Genomic DNA, 17936 nt, shown 5'->3' with positions numbered 1-17936 from the left:
CGCGGAGCGCAACACGAACGCGCTCAACTCAAAGCGTATTTAACCCGGTAGGTATGACTGCACTGTTGTTCACGCTTCAGAGAAAAGTGGAAGAAATTTGCAGAAATATGAGCCTCTCTAGATTAAGCCTGCCAAATTTTAGGCAGATGCATTCAGAGATTTTTGTGCCAGACACCTTTATTAAAGTGGATCAGACCTCACCTGGAGTACTGTGTCCAATCTGGGCACCACCATTTAAGGAGAATGTTGACAAGGGGAAAGCAGGGGTCAGCAAACTTTTTCAGCAGGGGGCCGGTCCACTGTCCCTCAGACCTTGTGGGGGTCTGGATCCACCCTCTCCCGAAAGGGGCAAGAGCACCCAGCGTGCCGCCCTGCCACCACTCACATCCATCTCGCTCACCGCAGCTGCAGCGGTGTCTTCGTCGGCGTCCTCTGCCTCGGCCAGGGGTCCGCGGGGCGCAGAGCCGATGCCACTGGCCTGGGCAGCAGAGGCAGCCTCCCCGCTGCCACTGCTTCCTCCCGCTCAGCTCTTGGCGGCCACCTCAGTGGGAAAGAATAGGCATCACCCAGAGGTGTCCACAGCTTTGGATTCCGAATCCGAAGCCACGCCAGTGTCATGGAAGTCAGTCCCCACACGGTGAGGCACCTGCGGTTTCTGCGGGGACTGACTGAGTGGGTGGCAGGCTCTGGGGGCCAGATTTATGAGTCTGGTGGGCCGCATCCTGCCCCCAGGCCTTAGTTTGCTGACCCAGGGTGGAAAGTGTCCACATGAGAGCGACCTTTCCTAATAAGGCATGGAAACCTGGGAAAGAGGAGACTGAGGGCAGACAAGATAGCCATCTTTAACTATCTCAAGGGCTCCTCCCTTTCACTTTTTCTCAATGCTTTAATTTCATCAAGTAGATATAGAAACATGATTATAATCATTTAGACTAAAAAGAAGCAATATTTCATACCTGAATTTCCAGACCTGTAAATTGGTATATGTAAGACCACCTTCAGGGCTTTTGGGGGGGGGCTATACTAGTATGGAAGCAAAACTGCATCTTTTAAAGACTTCAAGAAAAGATAATTTATTTCTCTGCTGTAATTTTGTCTCCACAGAGAAATCTTGGGACATTGATGCTGTGGCAAAAACTGATGTTGTGAAATTATTTTGTGGCAAAAGCACAGAATTGATACTTCAGACTCTGAAGAGGCTTTACTTTCGCTGGGAATAAAAGCAGTCACAAAGGCAGCCATTTACACAGGGAAATGGAATACATATTAAGTACAGCTTGGCTGGACAAAGTATCCAATTAAAGCACATGATTAAGTGGTATTTTAAAGGGGCGTTTTCTCACCACATCACCAAGCCAAACTGTGCTTGAATCTGCAATCCTGTGATCTGCTTTGAACATATCTTAAGAAACTGTGATGAATTTTTGCTGGCAAAAGCACAGAACTGATGCTTCAGACTCTGAAGAGGCTTTCGTTTCATTGGGAATAAAAGGAATCACAAGGACAAAACAGGGAAGTGGAAAACATATTAAGTACAGCTTGGCTGGACAAAGCATCCGATGAAAGCACACGATTAAGTGATCTGCTTTGAACATATCTCAAGAAATTGCTAAAGTCTGTGTAACTAGAGCTGAGTAGCATTTATTGTGAGATCTGTGGATCCTCCTGGGAGAAAGGAAAGATGGGTTCCTCTGAAACTAAAACGACAGAGCGAAGTCTCCCCATAAATCCAGCAGCAGCAGAGAATGCTGGAAGTCATGAAATCACAAATAATAGAAGCACCCAACAAGCGAGAGAAGTCATTCCTCCGAAACAGTGCTGTTGTCTAAATGGTAAGTGAGTTCTGATGAGAAAGGTGTGTTTGTCTCCACCTACTGTCAGAAAAGTTATGGATTTGCTGCTGGGATGAGAGCTGCAAAATGCAGGCCAACTAATTAAATTCATGGAGACTCTAGTTTATTCAGGCAGTTAAAACAGTTGGGAAAGGATGGGTACATAGCTACTCTTGTAAAAATTGATTTGACAAGATTGAGTGGTTGGAGTGGAGAGATACCTTTACATCATGGGAAGCAATACCTCTTTCAAAGCATGTTCAGCTCCTCTAAACTGTTGATTGTACCCAGCTATGAATGGTAAGGAAGGCTTCTCAGTCTCTTCTTAGTTCCTCTCTCAGATGGAACTATCCTTCCTCACACAGGTATGCATAAGGAGAAGGGGGTGAGGCTGCCCTTGAGGAGAGAGATTCCTACCTCTTTTCCCAGTTCACCTTCCATGTACACCAAGAATGCGGAGCTTGTGGCTCGCCAGATTCCAACTCCCTCCCATCACTCCCTGATAGCCAGTGTTCAGGAATGATGAGACCTGTAGACCAAAAACATCTGGAGGACCACATGGCTCCCATTTCTGCTGTACAGAGACCTAGAGAGTCACAGATAAGCGACTAGGAATCTGCAAATGCAGGTACATGGTCCACAGCATTTACTAGCACAGTGGCACTGAAATGCTTTGTTTTTGCTCTTGTTGTTGCACTTCTTCTTGTTGTTATTTGGTTGAGGCAAATTTGAAAATTCACTGTCTTTTATTGAATGAATAAAGATTTCTAGCGCAATAGATGCTGTTTAGTTGAACAATTCATTTTTATAGGAATTCATTTAGTTTTACACATTAATGGATCTACCCGTGAGGTGTTGGAACCAACTCTTATGTTATACAGAAATGTGCAAGAGCTCAAACTGTATTCCCTTAATGGTTTGTTTTGCAGCCAAGATTAAAATGGTTTCTACACTAGCCTGAGATGCATGAACAAAATATCCCATTCTGTTTCTACATAGGACAGAGATACCCTTCTGTCACTTCCATGATGCCAGTGGATTTAACAAGGCTGCCACTATTAGATGACAAGCATAACTTTTGGATGCCCATCTTAGCAGGGCAGATTTTACAACAGCTGCATGGCCAGGAGACAGGCCACTTACCTGTTCTGGATGGGATCCCACTAAAATAGCAAGTTCTCAGCCTGGGGTATACAAACAGTTGCATTTCAAATTTCCCTCCTTGTACATGTGTACATACATTGTTGTTGTTTAGTCGTTAAGTTGTGTCCGACTCTTCGTGACCCCATGGACCAGAGCACGCCAGGCACTCCTATCTTCCACTACCTCCCGCAGTTTGGTCAGACTCATGTTTGTAGCTTCGAGAACACTGTCCAACCATCTCGTCCTCTGTTGTCCCCTTCTCCTTGTGCCCTCAATCTTTCCCAACATCAGGGTCTTTTCCAGGGAGTCTTCTCTTCTCATGAGGTGGCCAAAGTATTGGTGCCTCAGCTTCACGATCTGTCCTTCCAGTGAGCACTCAGGGCTGATTTCCTTAAGAATGGAGAGGTTTGATCTTCTTGCAGTCCATGGGACTCTCAAGAGTCTCCTCCAGCACCATAATTCAAAAGCATCAATTCTTTGGCGATTGACTATCTGTTAATGATTCATACAATGGGTTGTGCTGCCCTCTGTCTTCCTGCATTGCCTATGTGACATTTGGCATGCATCACATTCCATTCAGTTCCTGCAGTCACTTCAACCTTTGCTTTAACATCACGAAAGTTCTTACTAAAAACTGGATTATTACTGTGTTTTATGTGGGGCTGCCCTCCAGCCTAGCTTTGAAACTCCAGATTTTGCGGAATGCCTAGACCTCTGATGGAGGCAGATGGTTGACAGTATGTGGCACCTCTGCTAAAATGTTTGCAGCTGATGCACATACATTCCTACGCCAGGTTCAAGGTTTACATATACAAAGCCCAGAAGAACTTCGGTCCAGAGTACCTTAAGAGTCACCTGAGCCCTTATATTCCAGCTTCATCACTAAGATCATCCACAGGAGCACATCTGGTTGTCTCCATGTCTCAGAAGCCCAAGTGACCTCAGATAGAAGTTGGGCATTTAGCGCCACCAGTTCAGGCTGTGAAAGGCTCTTCCAACAGAGATACATCAGGAATCTTCACTTCTGACTTCTAAGTTTGACTTGAAGACCTTCTCTTATGCCAACAAGCCTATACAGCTGTTTAAAATGTTATTGATCTCCCAGTTATTTTAATGATTTATATATTTATTTTAATATTTCTTCTGGTGATTTTTGTTTTATTGTACAAATATTATTGTGCAACACCTTGATAGTTTAGGAGATGGTGGCATGTAAATACTTTTTAATAAAATAAATAACTGGTGACTCGCCAGTCATGCACCAAGGCATACCACTTGGCTGACTTTGTGGTGGGAGGCACCAAGCCTATGAGCTTCATGATGCCACAGGTGAACTTGGTTCATCTCATACCCTTCCAACATCCCACTGACTAAAATCGGGACGTTTCTTTTTTTGGTCCCCAGCTGATCTGCACCAGAGCACCGGACCAAAAAAATGGGACATTGTTGGATTCAATCAGAAGTCAGGATTGGCTTCTGTAATTCCAGGATATCTCACATAAATCAGGACTGTTGAGTGGTATGACATCTTGCTGTGATGCAACCTGAACTCACACGTTCAATGTGGGTGGACTACCCAAGCCTGGGTAGACTTGGAGCCCCCCAGATACTTTGGAGATTCTAGAAGGACTTCTCTGGCATCTTGTTGAAACCAAGGACACATTAACACTTTATTTCCCTCTGCAGGTTTGTGCAAAAATGGAAAAGAGAAACTTCCTTTTAGACTACAAATTGCAACCTTGGTGTTTACTGTCATTCTGATCATTTCCATCATCATCGTGGGCAGCATTGCTTTATCAGGTAAGTGAGGAGCCATTTTGCCATCTTCTCTACAGGCCACCTGTTCTCAAAAATGTCTCCTCAGCAGCTAGAATAGCTTTATTGCTATTCAGTTGAGGTAGCCTGGAAGCAGTTGCGGATGGGGGCCCACATTCAGTAAACAGAATGTTTACTGTAATAATAGACCAATATGCACACAGAGATGCTTAAATTTCAAATGATATAAACAGCCTTCTGCAATCTGGTGCCCTTATTGCAAGAGCAGTGGGTGGGCTGGGATGATGCTGGCCTCTTGGCAGTAGCGTTGTCGTTGCTTACTGGGTGATTGTGGGCAGCGGCGGAGCAATCTGATTGGGTGCCCGGGGTGGCGGGGCCAGGTGTCCGCAGGGCTCCGAGGAGTCTGTCTGCCTCCTCCCCCTCAGTCATCCTACAGCTGGGGAGGCAGCAGGTGGACCTTTTGAGCAGCAGATCCTTCGCACGCCCAAACCATGGCTTAGGTGCGCTGCAGACCCCAAAGTGAGTGCCGCCCGGGTTTTGTCACCCTTTCAGTGGTTGCACCCGGTGCAGCGTGCCCCTATTGCACCCCCGTCGCTACACCCTTGAATGTGGGGTGGCTTGAAACCCACAGCAGGGGTGCCAGAATTGCTCTACCAGCACCCACACTGCCCCAACCTTGCCGCCATCCTGAACCACCATAGTAAGCAGCAGTGATGTCCTTTGTCAATAGACTGACTCTACCCTGCCATTTTGGATTGTATTTCCCCATTAGCCCCAGCCAGTATGGCCAATGGTCAGGGATGATGGGAGTTGTAGTCCAACAACATCTGGAGGGTTTTGTGTAAGCGGCTTGTTTTAAAAGAATTCCAGCACCAGATGAAAAGGCCTGAACTGATGTGTTCATTTGTGAGCGCTAAGAATAAGGGTGGGGAAACTGTGGCCTTTCTGACATAGTTGGGCTGCAACTTCCATCAATCCTTTGATGGAAGGGAAGTGGGAAGGGCTGGTGGGAGTTGGAATCCAACGATATTCCATCCCTTGTCTAGTATGTGCAGGATATCAACAAACAAACCATAAGTGTGCTTGCTCAGAATCAAAAACCATTGCGCTTATTTCCAAATAAGTAGGCTTAAGTATATGTATTGTATGTATTATATTTGGTATAATGTGTTGCACTGGTGATGTTTAATAAAGATATGTATGTATGTATGTATATGTATATATAGGCTTAAGATGGTAAGGCAGACTAGTAAGGAAGATAGACGATAACTTTTTTATCTCTCCTAAACCAGAAGGAACATGAATATTATTTATTTCTGTAGCTGAAGCTATTACAAAATAATATCTGAACAAGAACAGCTACAAGCCTCCTATCACATAAGATTAAGTCCAGTGCCACCTAGTGACTAAATTGCACACTGATGTTATCCACACATCATCTTACTTAAGAATCTGACAGGTCCTTCAGGTTTCCCTGAGTTTCCTTATGCTTTCTTGTAAATGTTTTCTGTCATGGCAGGACACAGTTCTGATCCAATGCTCCTCTCAGGGAGAGTCAACTCTTATGAGGAATCAGGTGCAGGGACTTGACTGGCTTGGGATGTGTGGCAGCCATGGGAGAAGCTGCTCCATGTTCTGCAGCCTCCTGGGCTTGTGGACAGAGATGGGCCCTAGGTTTGCTGCCCTCCCTCCTACCCTAATTTACCCAATCTGTTCCTCATGCAGAGGAAGCACCCTTATCCCGAGTCAAGACTTTTAGTCCATTTCACCAGTGTTGTCTCTGGAAGTAGCCCATTGGGTGCCCTCTAGACACTGTTGGTCTACGACTCCCACCATCTGAACCTCACCTTGGCTCCTACTGAGTCTACACTGCCTGGCAGTGGCTGCCCAGGGTTTCCAACATGGATCTATACCTGGAGATGCTGCGGGTGGAACCAGAAATAGTTTGCATGCAGATCATTTGCTCTATAACCTTTGGTCCCTCTTGCTGAGTACTGTCTTCCCAGGCAACCAGTGAGATGTCCTCTAGATCAGTGTTTCCCAACCTTGTGCCTCCAGCTGTTTTTGGACTACAATTCCCATCATCCCTTGCCACTGGTCTTGTTAGTCAGGGATGATGGGAGTTGTAGTTCAAAAACAGCTGGAGGCACAAGGTTGGGAAACACTGCATGTTGTTTGGTTACAAATATCATCAGCCCCAACCGACTTGTGATCTGACTGGCAGTGGCTCTGAAAGACTGTCAACCTGGAGATGCCGAGTTCTTCATGCAATGTTTTTGTGTGCTATATTTGCAGTTATGTTGTTTTGATACAGTATATGGTTATGAAATGCCTGATTTTGAGATGTATTTCCTTTTTCTTTGTTGTGAGCTGCTTTAAGCAGGATTGTTTTTGTAAAAAGGCAGCATATGAATAAGATGATGGTGATGAGTGGAGTACGCTGCCTGACCTTTATTTTTGGTAGGACTGTTTATAAGATATAGATAGCAATCTGTCTCACTTTCTGATACCCTTCTTATCAATAGGGAGAAGTTGTGAAGTATTGCCTACCGCCCTACCTTCTCCTTCCACTCCAACTGAGTACTGTCCGGACGGCTGGATTGGCTACCAAAGGAAATGCTATTACTTTTCAGAGAGTGAAGGAAACTGGACTTATAGCCAGAATTACTGTGCCTCTCTCAATGCCTCTTTGGTCGTGATTGACTCCCAAGAGGAGATGGTGAGTGGAAAGATGCACAGCACAGTCTGCAGCCCCAAATAGAGTTGATTCTCCACTTGAATGAGGGTTGAAAATGTATTGACACTTTTTTTCTTTATTAAGAGCTTCTTGAGACGGTACAAAGGTCCTGCTGACCACTGGATTGGTCTCCAAAGAATGGATAACCAGGAGCCTTGGAAATGGATCAATGACACCATTTTCAATAACTGGTGAGATCTTTTTCCCCCTGTTGTGTGTCAAGAAACAAATGCCAAAGTCCAGAAACTGGAAATTTGGCAGAACCAGCCATTTAAATGTCTGGGCTATGCAGAATGTTTTGCTTTTGGAAAAAATTCATATATATATATATATATATATATATATATATATATATGCTTTCGTAGATTTATATATATATAATGTTTTTAAAATTGTGAATTTATTAAGGAGGGAGGGCAGAGACGGCTATGGGGTGGGGTGGGGCTAGGCAGGAATTTGTGCCAGGTGAAGCCTCCAGAGGGGTGCCATTGAGTCTTCCAGCCTGAGTGTGTTTGTGTGTGTGTGTGTGTGTGTGTGTTTGTGTGTATGCATGCAAATATGCTTGGTGATGGGGTGCCAAACTGGGTCTTTGAAATACTGCCTAGTTTCGCCCTTGGGGGAAGAGACAAAAGGAAGGGGGAATTTTAACCCTCTGCAAAACGCCAGCTCACATGAACAATACAATCATTACATCCATCTTGGTTTACACATAAAGCTTAATATATGCCACCCAAAGCTATGCCTTGCCAGTTGCGAGGGCATGCGTGGAGCCAATACCCTCTCAGCCTGCTGCCTTGCTCAATAGCCACCCCAGCTGGGGGCAACCACTAGGCAAGGGAAAACAGGTTCTTTGGACCTCACTGGATGGAGGACAGACAGACCATTGAGTGAAGAGATCCTTTACAGTGGTACCTCGGGTTAAGAACTTAATTCGTTCCTGAGGTCCGTTCTTAACCTGAAACTGCTCTTAACCTGAAGCACAACTTCAGCTAATGGGGCCTCCTGCTGCCGCCTCACCTCTGGAGCATGATTTCTATTCTCATCCTGAAGCAAAGTTCTTAACCCGAGGTTAGCAGAGTGTGTAACCTGAAGCGTATGTAACCTGAAGGATATGTAACCCGAGATACCACTATAGACAATAAGTAAAGATTTTAAGCAAAGGAATAATAAGCAGAGATATAGGGATATAATAGGCTCATCTGCATGTCCTCTCTAGCCACTGGATATCTCCGTTTCTTCAGGCTGGCTGACGGTTCTTTAGTTAGGCTCGAAGCCCATCTTCATGCTCCAGAATGGTTCATGTCAAGATCGCCACTCTTCTTCTGAAATCAGGGGCTTTTATACCATTTGCTGGGGTCCTGAGCCAAGATTTGTTGTTGTTTAGTCGTGTCTGACTCTTCATGACCCCATGGACCAGAGCACGCCAGGCACTCCTGTCTTCCACTGCCTCCCACAGTTTGGTCAAACTCATGTTCATAGCTTCGAGAACACTATCCAACCATCTCATCCTCTGTCTTCCCCTTCTCCTTGTGCCCTCCATCTTTCCCAACATCAGTGTCTTTTCCAGGGAGTCTTCTCTTCTCATGAGGTGGCCAAAGTATTGGAGTCTCAGCTTCAGGATCTGTCCTTCCAGTGAGCACTCAGGGCTGATTTCCTTAAGAATGGATACGTTTGATCTTCTTGCAGTCCATGGGACTTTCAAGAGTCTCCTCCAGACCATAATTCAAAAGCATCAGTTCTTCAGCCTTCTTTATGGTCCAGCTCTCACTTCCATACATCACTCCTGGGAAAACCATAGCTTTAACTATATGGACCTTTGTTGGCAAGGTGATGTCTCTGCTTTTTAAGATGCTGTCAAGGTTTGTCATTGCTTTTCTCCCAAGAACAGGCATCTTTTAATTTTGTGGCTGCTCTCACCATCTGCAGTGATCATGGAGCCTAAGAAAGTAAAATCTCTCACTGCCTTCATTTATTCCCCTTCTATTTGCCAGGAGGTGATGGGCCCAGTGGCCATGATCTTCATTTTTTTGATGTTGAACTTCAACCCATATTTTGCGCTCTCTTCTTTCACCCTCATTAAAAGGTTCTTTCCTGCCAAAGCTAGATGGCTTTCAGGCAAAATTTCTACGATCTCTGCTGCAGGTTCTTTAATTCCTCCTCACTTTCTGCCATCAATGTTGTGTCATCTGCATATCTGAGGTTGTTGATATTTCTTCCGGCAATCTTAATTCCGGCTAGGGATTCATCCAGCCCAGCCTTTCGCATGATGAATTCTTCATATAAGTTAAATAAGCAGGGAGACAAAATACAGCCTTGTCATACTCCTTTCCCAATTTTGAACCAATCAGTTGTTCTATATCCAGTTCTAACTGTATCTTCTTGTCACACATAGATATTTCTCAGGAGACAGATGAGGTGATCAGGCACTCCCATTTCTTTAAGAACTTGCCATAGTTTGCTGTTGTTGACACAGTCAAAGGCTTTTGCATAGTCAATGAAGCAGAAGTAGATGTCTTTCTGGAACTCTCTAGCTTTCTCCATAATCCAGCGCATGTTTGCAATTTGGTCTCTGGTTCCTCTGCCTCTTCTAAATCCAGCTTGCACTTCTGGGAGTTCTCGGTCCACATACTGCTTCAGCCTACCTTGTAGAATTTTAAGCACAACCTTGCTAGCGTGTGAAATGAGTGCAATTGTGCGGTAGTTGGAGCATTTTTTGGGATTGGGATGTAGACTGATCTTCTCCAACCCTCTGGCCACTGCTGAGTTTTCCAAACTTGTTGGCATATTGAGTGTAGCACCTTAACAGCATCATCTTTTAAAATTTTAAATAGTTCAGCTGGAATACCATCACTTCCACTGGCCTTGTTATTTGCAGTGCTTTCTAAGGCCCATTTGACTTCACTCTCCAGGGTGTACCTGGGGTGTACGAGCCATCCATATCTTTCTGGTATAATTCCTCTGTGTATTCTTGCCACCTCTTCTTGATGTCTTCTGCTTCTGTTAGGTCCTTACCACTTTTGTCCTTTATTATGGTAATCTTTGTATGAAATGTTCCTTTCATATCTCCAATTTTCTTGAACAGATCTCTGGTTCTTCCCATTCTGTTGTTTTCCTCTATTTCTTTGCATTTAAGAAGGCCTTCTTGTCTCTCCTTGCTATTTTTTGGAAATCTGCATTCAATTTCCTGTATCTTTCACTATCTCCCTCGCATTTTGCTTGCCTTCTCTCCTCCGCTATTTGTAAGGCCTCATTGGACAGCCACTTTGCTTTCTTGCATTTCCTTTTCATTGGGATGGATTTCGTTGCTGCCTCCTGTATAATGTTGCGAGCCTCCACCCATAGTTCTTCAGGCACTCTGTCCACCAAATCTAAATCCTTAAACCTGTTCCTCACTTCCACTGTGTATTCATAAGGGATTTGATTTAGATTGTATCCTACCGGCCCAGTGGTTTTTCCTACTTTCTTCAGTTTAAGCTTGAATTTTGCTATAAGAAGCTGATGATCTGAGCCACAATCAGCTCCAGGTCTTGTTTTTGCTGACTATATAGAGCTTCTCCATCTTTGGCTGCAGAGAATATAATCAATCTGATTTCGATGCTGCCCATCTGGTGATGTCCCTGTGTAGAGTCGTCTCTTGTGTTGTTGAAAAAGAGTGTTTGTGATGACCAGCTTGTTCTCTTGGCAGAACTCTATTAGCCTTTGCCAAACTCCAAGGCCAAACTTGCCAGTTGTACCTTTTATCTTTTGATTCCCTACTTTAGCATTCCAATCCCCTATAATGAGAAGAACATCCTTCTTTGGTGTCACTTCTATAAGGTGTTGTAAGTCTTCATAGAATTGGTCAATTTCAATTTCTTCAGCACCAGTAGTTGGTGCATAAACTTGGATTACCGTGATGTTAAAAGGTCTGCCTCGGATTCGTATTGAGATCATTCTATCATTTTTGAGATTGCATCCCAGTACAGCTTTCACCACTCTTTTGTTGACTATGAGAGCCACTCCATTTCTTTTACGAGATTCTTGCCCACAGTAGTAGATATGATGGTCATCTGAACTGAATTCGCCCATTCCCGTCCATTTTAGTTCACTGATGCCCAGGATGTCAATATTTATTCTTGCCATCTCATTTTTGACCACATCCAACTTACCAAGTTTCATGGTTCTTACATTCCAGGTTCCTATGCAATATTTTTCTTTACAGCATTGGACTTTCCTTTCGCTTCCATGCATATCCGCAACTGAGCAATCTTTCGGCTTTAGCCCAGCTGCTTCATCAGCTCTGAATCTACTTGTACTTGTCCTCCACTCTTCCCCAGTAGCATGTTGGACGCCTTCCGACCTGAGGGGCTCATCTTCCAGCGTCATAACTTTTATATGCCTGTTGTCTTTGTCCATGGATTTTTCTTGGCAGGGATACTGGAGTGGCTTGCCGGTTCCTCCTCTAGGTGGATCACGTTTGGTCAAAACTCTCCACTATGACCTGTCCATCTTGGGTGCCCTGCTCAGCATAGTTCATAGCTTCTCTGAGTTATTCAAGCCCCTTTGCCACGGCAAGGAAGTGATCCATGAAGGGGAGCCAAGATTACGTAATCTTAAATTTAAATGTATTAAATTAATATGAATGAAGCTGTCTTCTGCAGTATTCTTCAGGTGAAAATTAGCTTCCAGGTCTTCCTGCACATATGCTGGGGGTCTCTTTTCTGTGGCATGGTCTTATACTTGTTCTCAGGGATACTATTTCTACCTTCTATTGCTTTTTAGGTTTAAAATTCGGGGAGGAGGAACATATGCTTACTTAAACCATCAGGGTGTTGCTAGCGCCAGCAGTGCAAGTGAAGAACCCTGGATCTGCAGCAAACCAATTGGTAAATGTGAAACAGCACAGGATTCTAACTCCGGCAGATCGTACTCCATGAGGAATGCAGAATCCTGTAGCCTCCACAACAGAGGAGAGAGATTGGGCTATCCACCCTAGCAATTGAATCTGTGGGTGTTGGTGGAGGAAAAACCTCACTTGATTTCATTGGGTGGTCCAGATTTTGAGTGTGGTGCAGATTTGTGGTTTCCTGGGCAATGTTGGGAGAGAGACAGAGGAAACGTTAATTCTCCTTGACGTCTCAGTGGTATCCTGAAGGATACCATTGACCACGGTGTCCTTCTGTAGCGGCTGTCCAAGTTGGGGGTGGTTGGCACGGCTTTGCCATTTAAATATAAATTGGTTTTATTTGCAGATGAAAGACCTCTGCTTATTTCAAAGCCTCAATCTAGTATTCCTAATTTGATGAACGCAGCGGATGATTTGGGTAAAATATCAGGATACTCAATTAATTGGTCCAAATTGGAATTGATGCCAATAGGTGAAAATCTAATTACTCGTTCATTTAAGCAATACCAATTCCAGATTTGTATCAAATCTATTCAATATCTAGGTCTGATAATACCAAGAGATATAACTCAGTTAGTAACAGTAAACATAAGTGAAATAATAAAAGAGGCTTCACTAAATATTGACAGGTGGGAACCATTAAACCTTACCTTTGGGGGGAAGATGCATGCTCTCAAAATGAACATTACTCCCAGATTTGCTTATGTCCTGAGAGGACTTCCAGCTTTTATACCTGGGTCATATTTTTGTCTTTGGAGCACAAAAGTACTGTTGCCATTGCCCAAGAGGATTGCCTGCTGAGGGCCTGAAGGGACCTGTCCTGGCCCTCTCTCCACCTGGCTTGGGGCAGGGCCTTCACAAGGACTGCAGCTGCTCAGCAGAGAGGTCTCCTCTTTTAAATTGTTTTAATTTTGTTATGTATTGAAGTTCCCACCTGGCCAAAAGGAGTATCGTGTATGTAGTTTTCACTCAGGTCCACGTCAGTTACTTTAGGCGGGAAACCCTGGGTTGTTGTTGCTACAATGTTGACAGCCGGCTGCCTATAAAAGCAGGCCGGCTGTTTGCTGTTCAGTTCTGTCCCAGCTTACAAATAAAGAGCTGCTTTGGAGATATCGCTGCGTTGTCTGCTATGTCTACCCACTATTTAACACTGGGGACGAAGGTGGGATTGATGGACATCAGAGCACAGCCAGACGCAGCTTACCCTCTGAGATGAGCTGAACACGGAGCTGAAATACGGAGCGAAATCATGGAGCAGAACCAATTCAGAGTTGACTGTTCTGGTTAGAGCACTGTGTTCGATCCATCGCCCTCCATGTCGGCATAGGAACCATGGCTTCACTCGTGCCTCTACCGCCGTTTGCACCATCCTCTGAATCATGGGACTCCTACCTCGCTCGGTTTGACTGCTACCTCTAAGCAAATGAGCTTACAAAAGGGTCTGTAGAGCAGAAGCGGGGCCTCTTCCTCAGCCTTTGTGGCCCCGAAGTGAGGAGATCCACAACCACTACACACCAAAGCCGTCCAAGATTGCTGCCCGCCATGTGTTCTACTACCGGAACCAGGCAGAGGGGGAGTCAATTAACAACTACACTGCTGCCCTCTGACAGGCTGCAATGCACTGCGAGTTCCGAGACTTAGACGATGCCCTGATGGATCGAATCGTCTCCCCGCCAAGCCAGACCTCACGCTGCAGAAAGCTATTGAGGAGGCCATGGCCTCAGAAGCTGCTGAACTCTCCGCCCAGGAAATCCACAAGGCCACCCGGACTCTGGTACTGGCCCTCGGTGATCCAGCAGGGCTTCCAAGCGCCCAGCATATTTAAAAGACTATATTCACTGGACAAACTGCACATGTAAAGCTGTATGGTGAATAGGGTCAATTAATATGCTTATGTGCCTTACTGAAACCAATAAGGGTATTGCTGTATGTAATGGAACCACTATGATTGTAACTAATGCCTTATCTCGGTGGGGAGGGGTGTTATGTATTGAAGTTCTCACCCTGGCCAAAAGGAGTATCGTGTATGTGGTTTTCACTCAGGTCCACTTTAGGCGGGAAACCTTGGGTTGTTGTTGCTACAATGTTGACAGCCGGCTGCCTATAAAAGCAGGCCGGCTGAGCTGTTTGCTGTTCAGTTCTATCCCAGCTTCAGTTCTGTCCCAGCTAAAGTTATTCAGGCCTAACTGCTAACTGTTGAGTCACTCTGACATGTAACTTAGCAGCCAGTTTCTCTTTGTGCTCTCTGTAAGATTTCAGTCAGAGTCTGTCTGCCTCAGCTGTGAGCAGAGTCAGTATGTAATCTGAGTCAAACTGTCTGGAACCATGTTGTTTATAAAGAAGTTTATTTTAACCCAGTAAAGCTCTTATTCTTTAAAACTCTGCATTATTCATTTATGCTGCGCGTCAAGGGGGAGGGGAGAGAAAGGTGTCTCTTATCCCTTCCCCACCTCTTCTTCGTCTTCCTCAGGAACAATAACAAGCTGCTCTGAGGTACAGTAGCGGTGGGAGGGGATGGCGAAGGAGGAGGGAAGAGGAGCGTAGTGTTTTCAGATTGGGGACAGCCTCCCCCCTCCTTCTCCCCAACCTGTGGCAGGACCAGACTCCAATTCCTCGCCTCTTGACCCCTCAGCAAACCTTTTATTCCCCCTTCTCTCCCCCCTTTTCTCTCTCCCTACCGAAGGTTTTTTTGGGGTGGGGGCTGGGAGACTTTTTCTCACACGTGTCTAGAAATCACCTGAAGGGCTGCAGAGATTTCTCGTTGGTGTTGCTGAGAGAGGAAGGGGGGCGGATTTGTGGGAGGAATCAATTGATGGATAGTTGTTTGAAAAGGAATTAAGTTAATAATAAAAATAATAAAAAATATTATTTTTATTTATACCCCGCCCTCCCCAGCCAAGGCCGTGCTCAGGGCGGCTAACAAGAAATAATAAAAACAAGTTGTATGATTACAACTTAAAAACAAAATTAAAATACAACATTAAAATATTGAAACATTAAAATATTAAAATATAGCCTCATTGCAGGAGGAGAAGGAAAAGAAAAAAGAAAAAGGGGGAGGGAATCAAATTGGGGGTCTGGGTAAAAGGCGGATCTACACGGATCCTCATGGATCCTCCACTTTTTAAAAAATAACCCCGTCAAATCACACCTAGAAGGCATGCCTACAAACTGGACTATAAAAAACGTGGATCCAACACTTTGCCGTGCCGCAGCACCACAAAAACATGGATCTGAGGCACGCATCCTCATGAATTCATATGATTTTTATATTGAAACACAATAAAAACACCATGATACTGTAGACCACATCTTAGTCTGTAGGCAGAAAAAAAAAACCCACGCACCCACTGTTTCGTGGTGCCGCAATGGCGCAAAAACATGGTTAAAAACATGGATCCTCATGAATCCTCATGATTTTTGCACTAGATCAGCCCAAACTCACCGTCAAATTACACATCATGTCCAGGGGCACAGCCTGCACCACAAAAATCACGGATCCACGGCTTCCTGGCCACACCATGGCCCCAAAACATGGTTTTGAAGCACGGATCTTCATGGATCCTTACGCTTTTTGCACTGGGCCAACCCAAACTCACTGTCAAATCACATATCATGGCCAGGGGCACAGCCTACAGCACAAAAAACTCGGATCCACGCCTGCCTGGCCATACCATGGCCCCAAAACGTGGTTCCGAAGCATGGATCCTCATGGATCCTCATGATTTTTGCACTGGATCAGCCCAAAGTCACCATCAGATCAAACATCATGGCCATGGGCACAGCATCCACCACAAAAATCACGGATCCACGGCTTCATGGTGAAACCATGCCCCCAAAACATGGTTCTGAACCACGGATCCTCATGGATCTTCACGCTTTTTACATTGGGCCACCCCAAACTCACCATCAAATCACACATCATGTCCAGGAGCATAGCCTGCACAAAACAAGACTAGGATCCACGGTTATCTGGCAACGCCGGATCCACAGCTTCTTGGCTATACCGTGGCCCAAAAACGTGGTTTTGAAGCATGGGTCCTCATGATTCTTGCACTGGATCAGCCCAAAGTCATCATCTGATCAAACATCATGGTGAGGGGCACAGCATGCAACACAAAAATCACAGATCCACGGCTTCCTGGCCATACCGTGGCCCAAAAACCTGCTTCCAAACCACGGAACCTCATGGATCCTCAAGCTTTTTGCATTGAGCTACCCTAAACTCACTGTCAAATCACACATCATGTCCAGGGGCACAGCCTGCACCACAAAAAACTGAGATCCACGGTTATCTGGCAACGGCATGGCCCAAAAACGTCGTTTTGAAGCACGGATCCTCATGGATCATCACATTTTTTGCATTGGGCCAACCCAAACTCACCATTAAATCACACATCATGTCCAGGGGCACAGCCTGCACCACAAAAAACTCGGATCCACGGCTTCCTGGCAACACTGTAGCCCAAAAATGTCGTTTTGAAGCACGGATCCTCATGGATCATCACACTTTTTGCATTGGGGAACCCCAAATTCACCCTTTATTCAAATATCTTGTACATAACTACAGATCTGACCACAAACATCATGGATCTGCTGCTTCATGGCCCTGGCCAAATGCTACTCTGGATATATTGGCCAATTTTTAGGTGGGTGTGCTGGGAAGGAGGAAACGGAGTCGGCTGGATCTCTATCCATTAAAGATGGGCGTCCAATGGCTGGGCCAGAATAATTTCAGTTTGGTTTGCCAGCTCCCAGCTCTTCAGGGGGCGCAATAGTCACCTGTAGCTGCTATCAGGAGTCCCGGTGTGATCCTGGATGCTTCTGTCTCTATGGAGGCATTGGTCACAAATGTAGCCAAACTAGAATTTTTGAATCTATGTCAGGTTAGGCGATCGGTACTGTACCTGTCCCTTTCCAACCTAGCCATGGTGATCCATGCAGTAGTCACCTGCAGACTAGACTACTTTAACTTGCTGTACACCTGAGCTGGGGAGGGCAGGGTATAAATGAGAGAGAGAGAGAGAGAGAGAGAGAGAGAGAGAGAGAGAGAGAGAGAGAGAGAGAGATATGCAGGGCTACCCTTGATACTGCTCCAGAAACTCCAAATGGTCTAAAATGCAGATGCATGAGTTCTTACTTGGACTTTGTGAAGAGCCCACATTCAGTTGGTTGTTCATCAGATGTTCATCAGGTGTCTCATAGTCAGTTGGTGATCTTAAGGAGTCCAACCCCTCAGCAGTCTGCACTGAATTAGATGCTGGAGCTACTGTTATCCTTTCCTGCAGTCTGGGGAACTTTCTTCCTGATCTACTCTTCTGTCTTTTATTTCATTTCAACTGTGTGAGCTGCAACTGGCAAGGCTTCCTTGGTTCTGGTGGCATGCCAATAGATTTTGTGGCAGCTATAATATGGTAACAAGTCCTGGATGATGAGTGTGCACACAATGTCCTGTACGGACTGTGCATGCATGGCAGCCCATATGGTCGCCAGGAGAGCGGCTGCCCATACAGCCTGTACGGCCGCCGTGAGAGGGGCTGCCTGTATGGACGCTACACGAGCA

General features: G+C 45.3%; 1 protein-coding gene across 3 annotated transcripts in view; it reads left to right on the top strand.

The window, feature by feature from the left end:
- The first annotated feature begins 1578 nt into the window (after positions 1–1578).
- LOC309365111 (C-type lectin domain family 2 member D-like) overlaps positions 1579–17936 on the top strand; it is a 62009-nt gene continuing 45651 nt past the window's right edge. The window contains exons 1-5 of one of the 3 annotated variants that reach the window (XM_081903273.1): positions 1579–1832; positions 4662–4775; positions 7277–7470; positions 7573–7679; positions 12250–14383. In XM_081903273.1, coding sequence (XP_081759399.1) covers positions 1682–1832; positions 4662–4775; positions 7277–7470; positions 7573–7679; positions 12250–12463 — 780 coding nt within the window. In that variant the 5' untranslated portion in view covers positions 1579–1681 and the 3' untranslated portion in view covers positions 12464–14383. Of the gene's footprint in view, positions 1833–4661; positions 4776–7276; positions 7471–7572; positions 7680–12249; positions 14384–17936 lie in introns of those variants that run through there. The other 2 variants (XM_081903275.1, XM_081903274.1) reach the window with 2 other exon arrangements.

This window comes from Podarcis melisellensis (assembly GCF_964234715.1).
Source record: "Podarcis melisellensis genome assembly, chromosome: 2".
Classification (NCBI taxonomy): Eukaryota; Metazoa; Chordata; class Lepidosauria; order Squamata; family Lacertidae; genus Podarcis; species Podarcis melisellensis.
The sequence above is the reverse complement of the archived record's forward strand: the minus strand, read 5'-3'. Positions and strand labels throughout refer to the sequence as shown.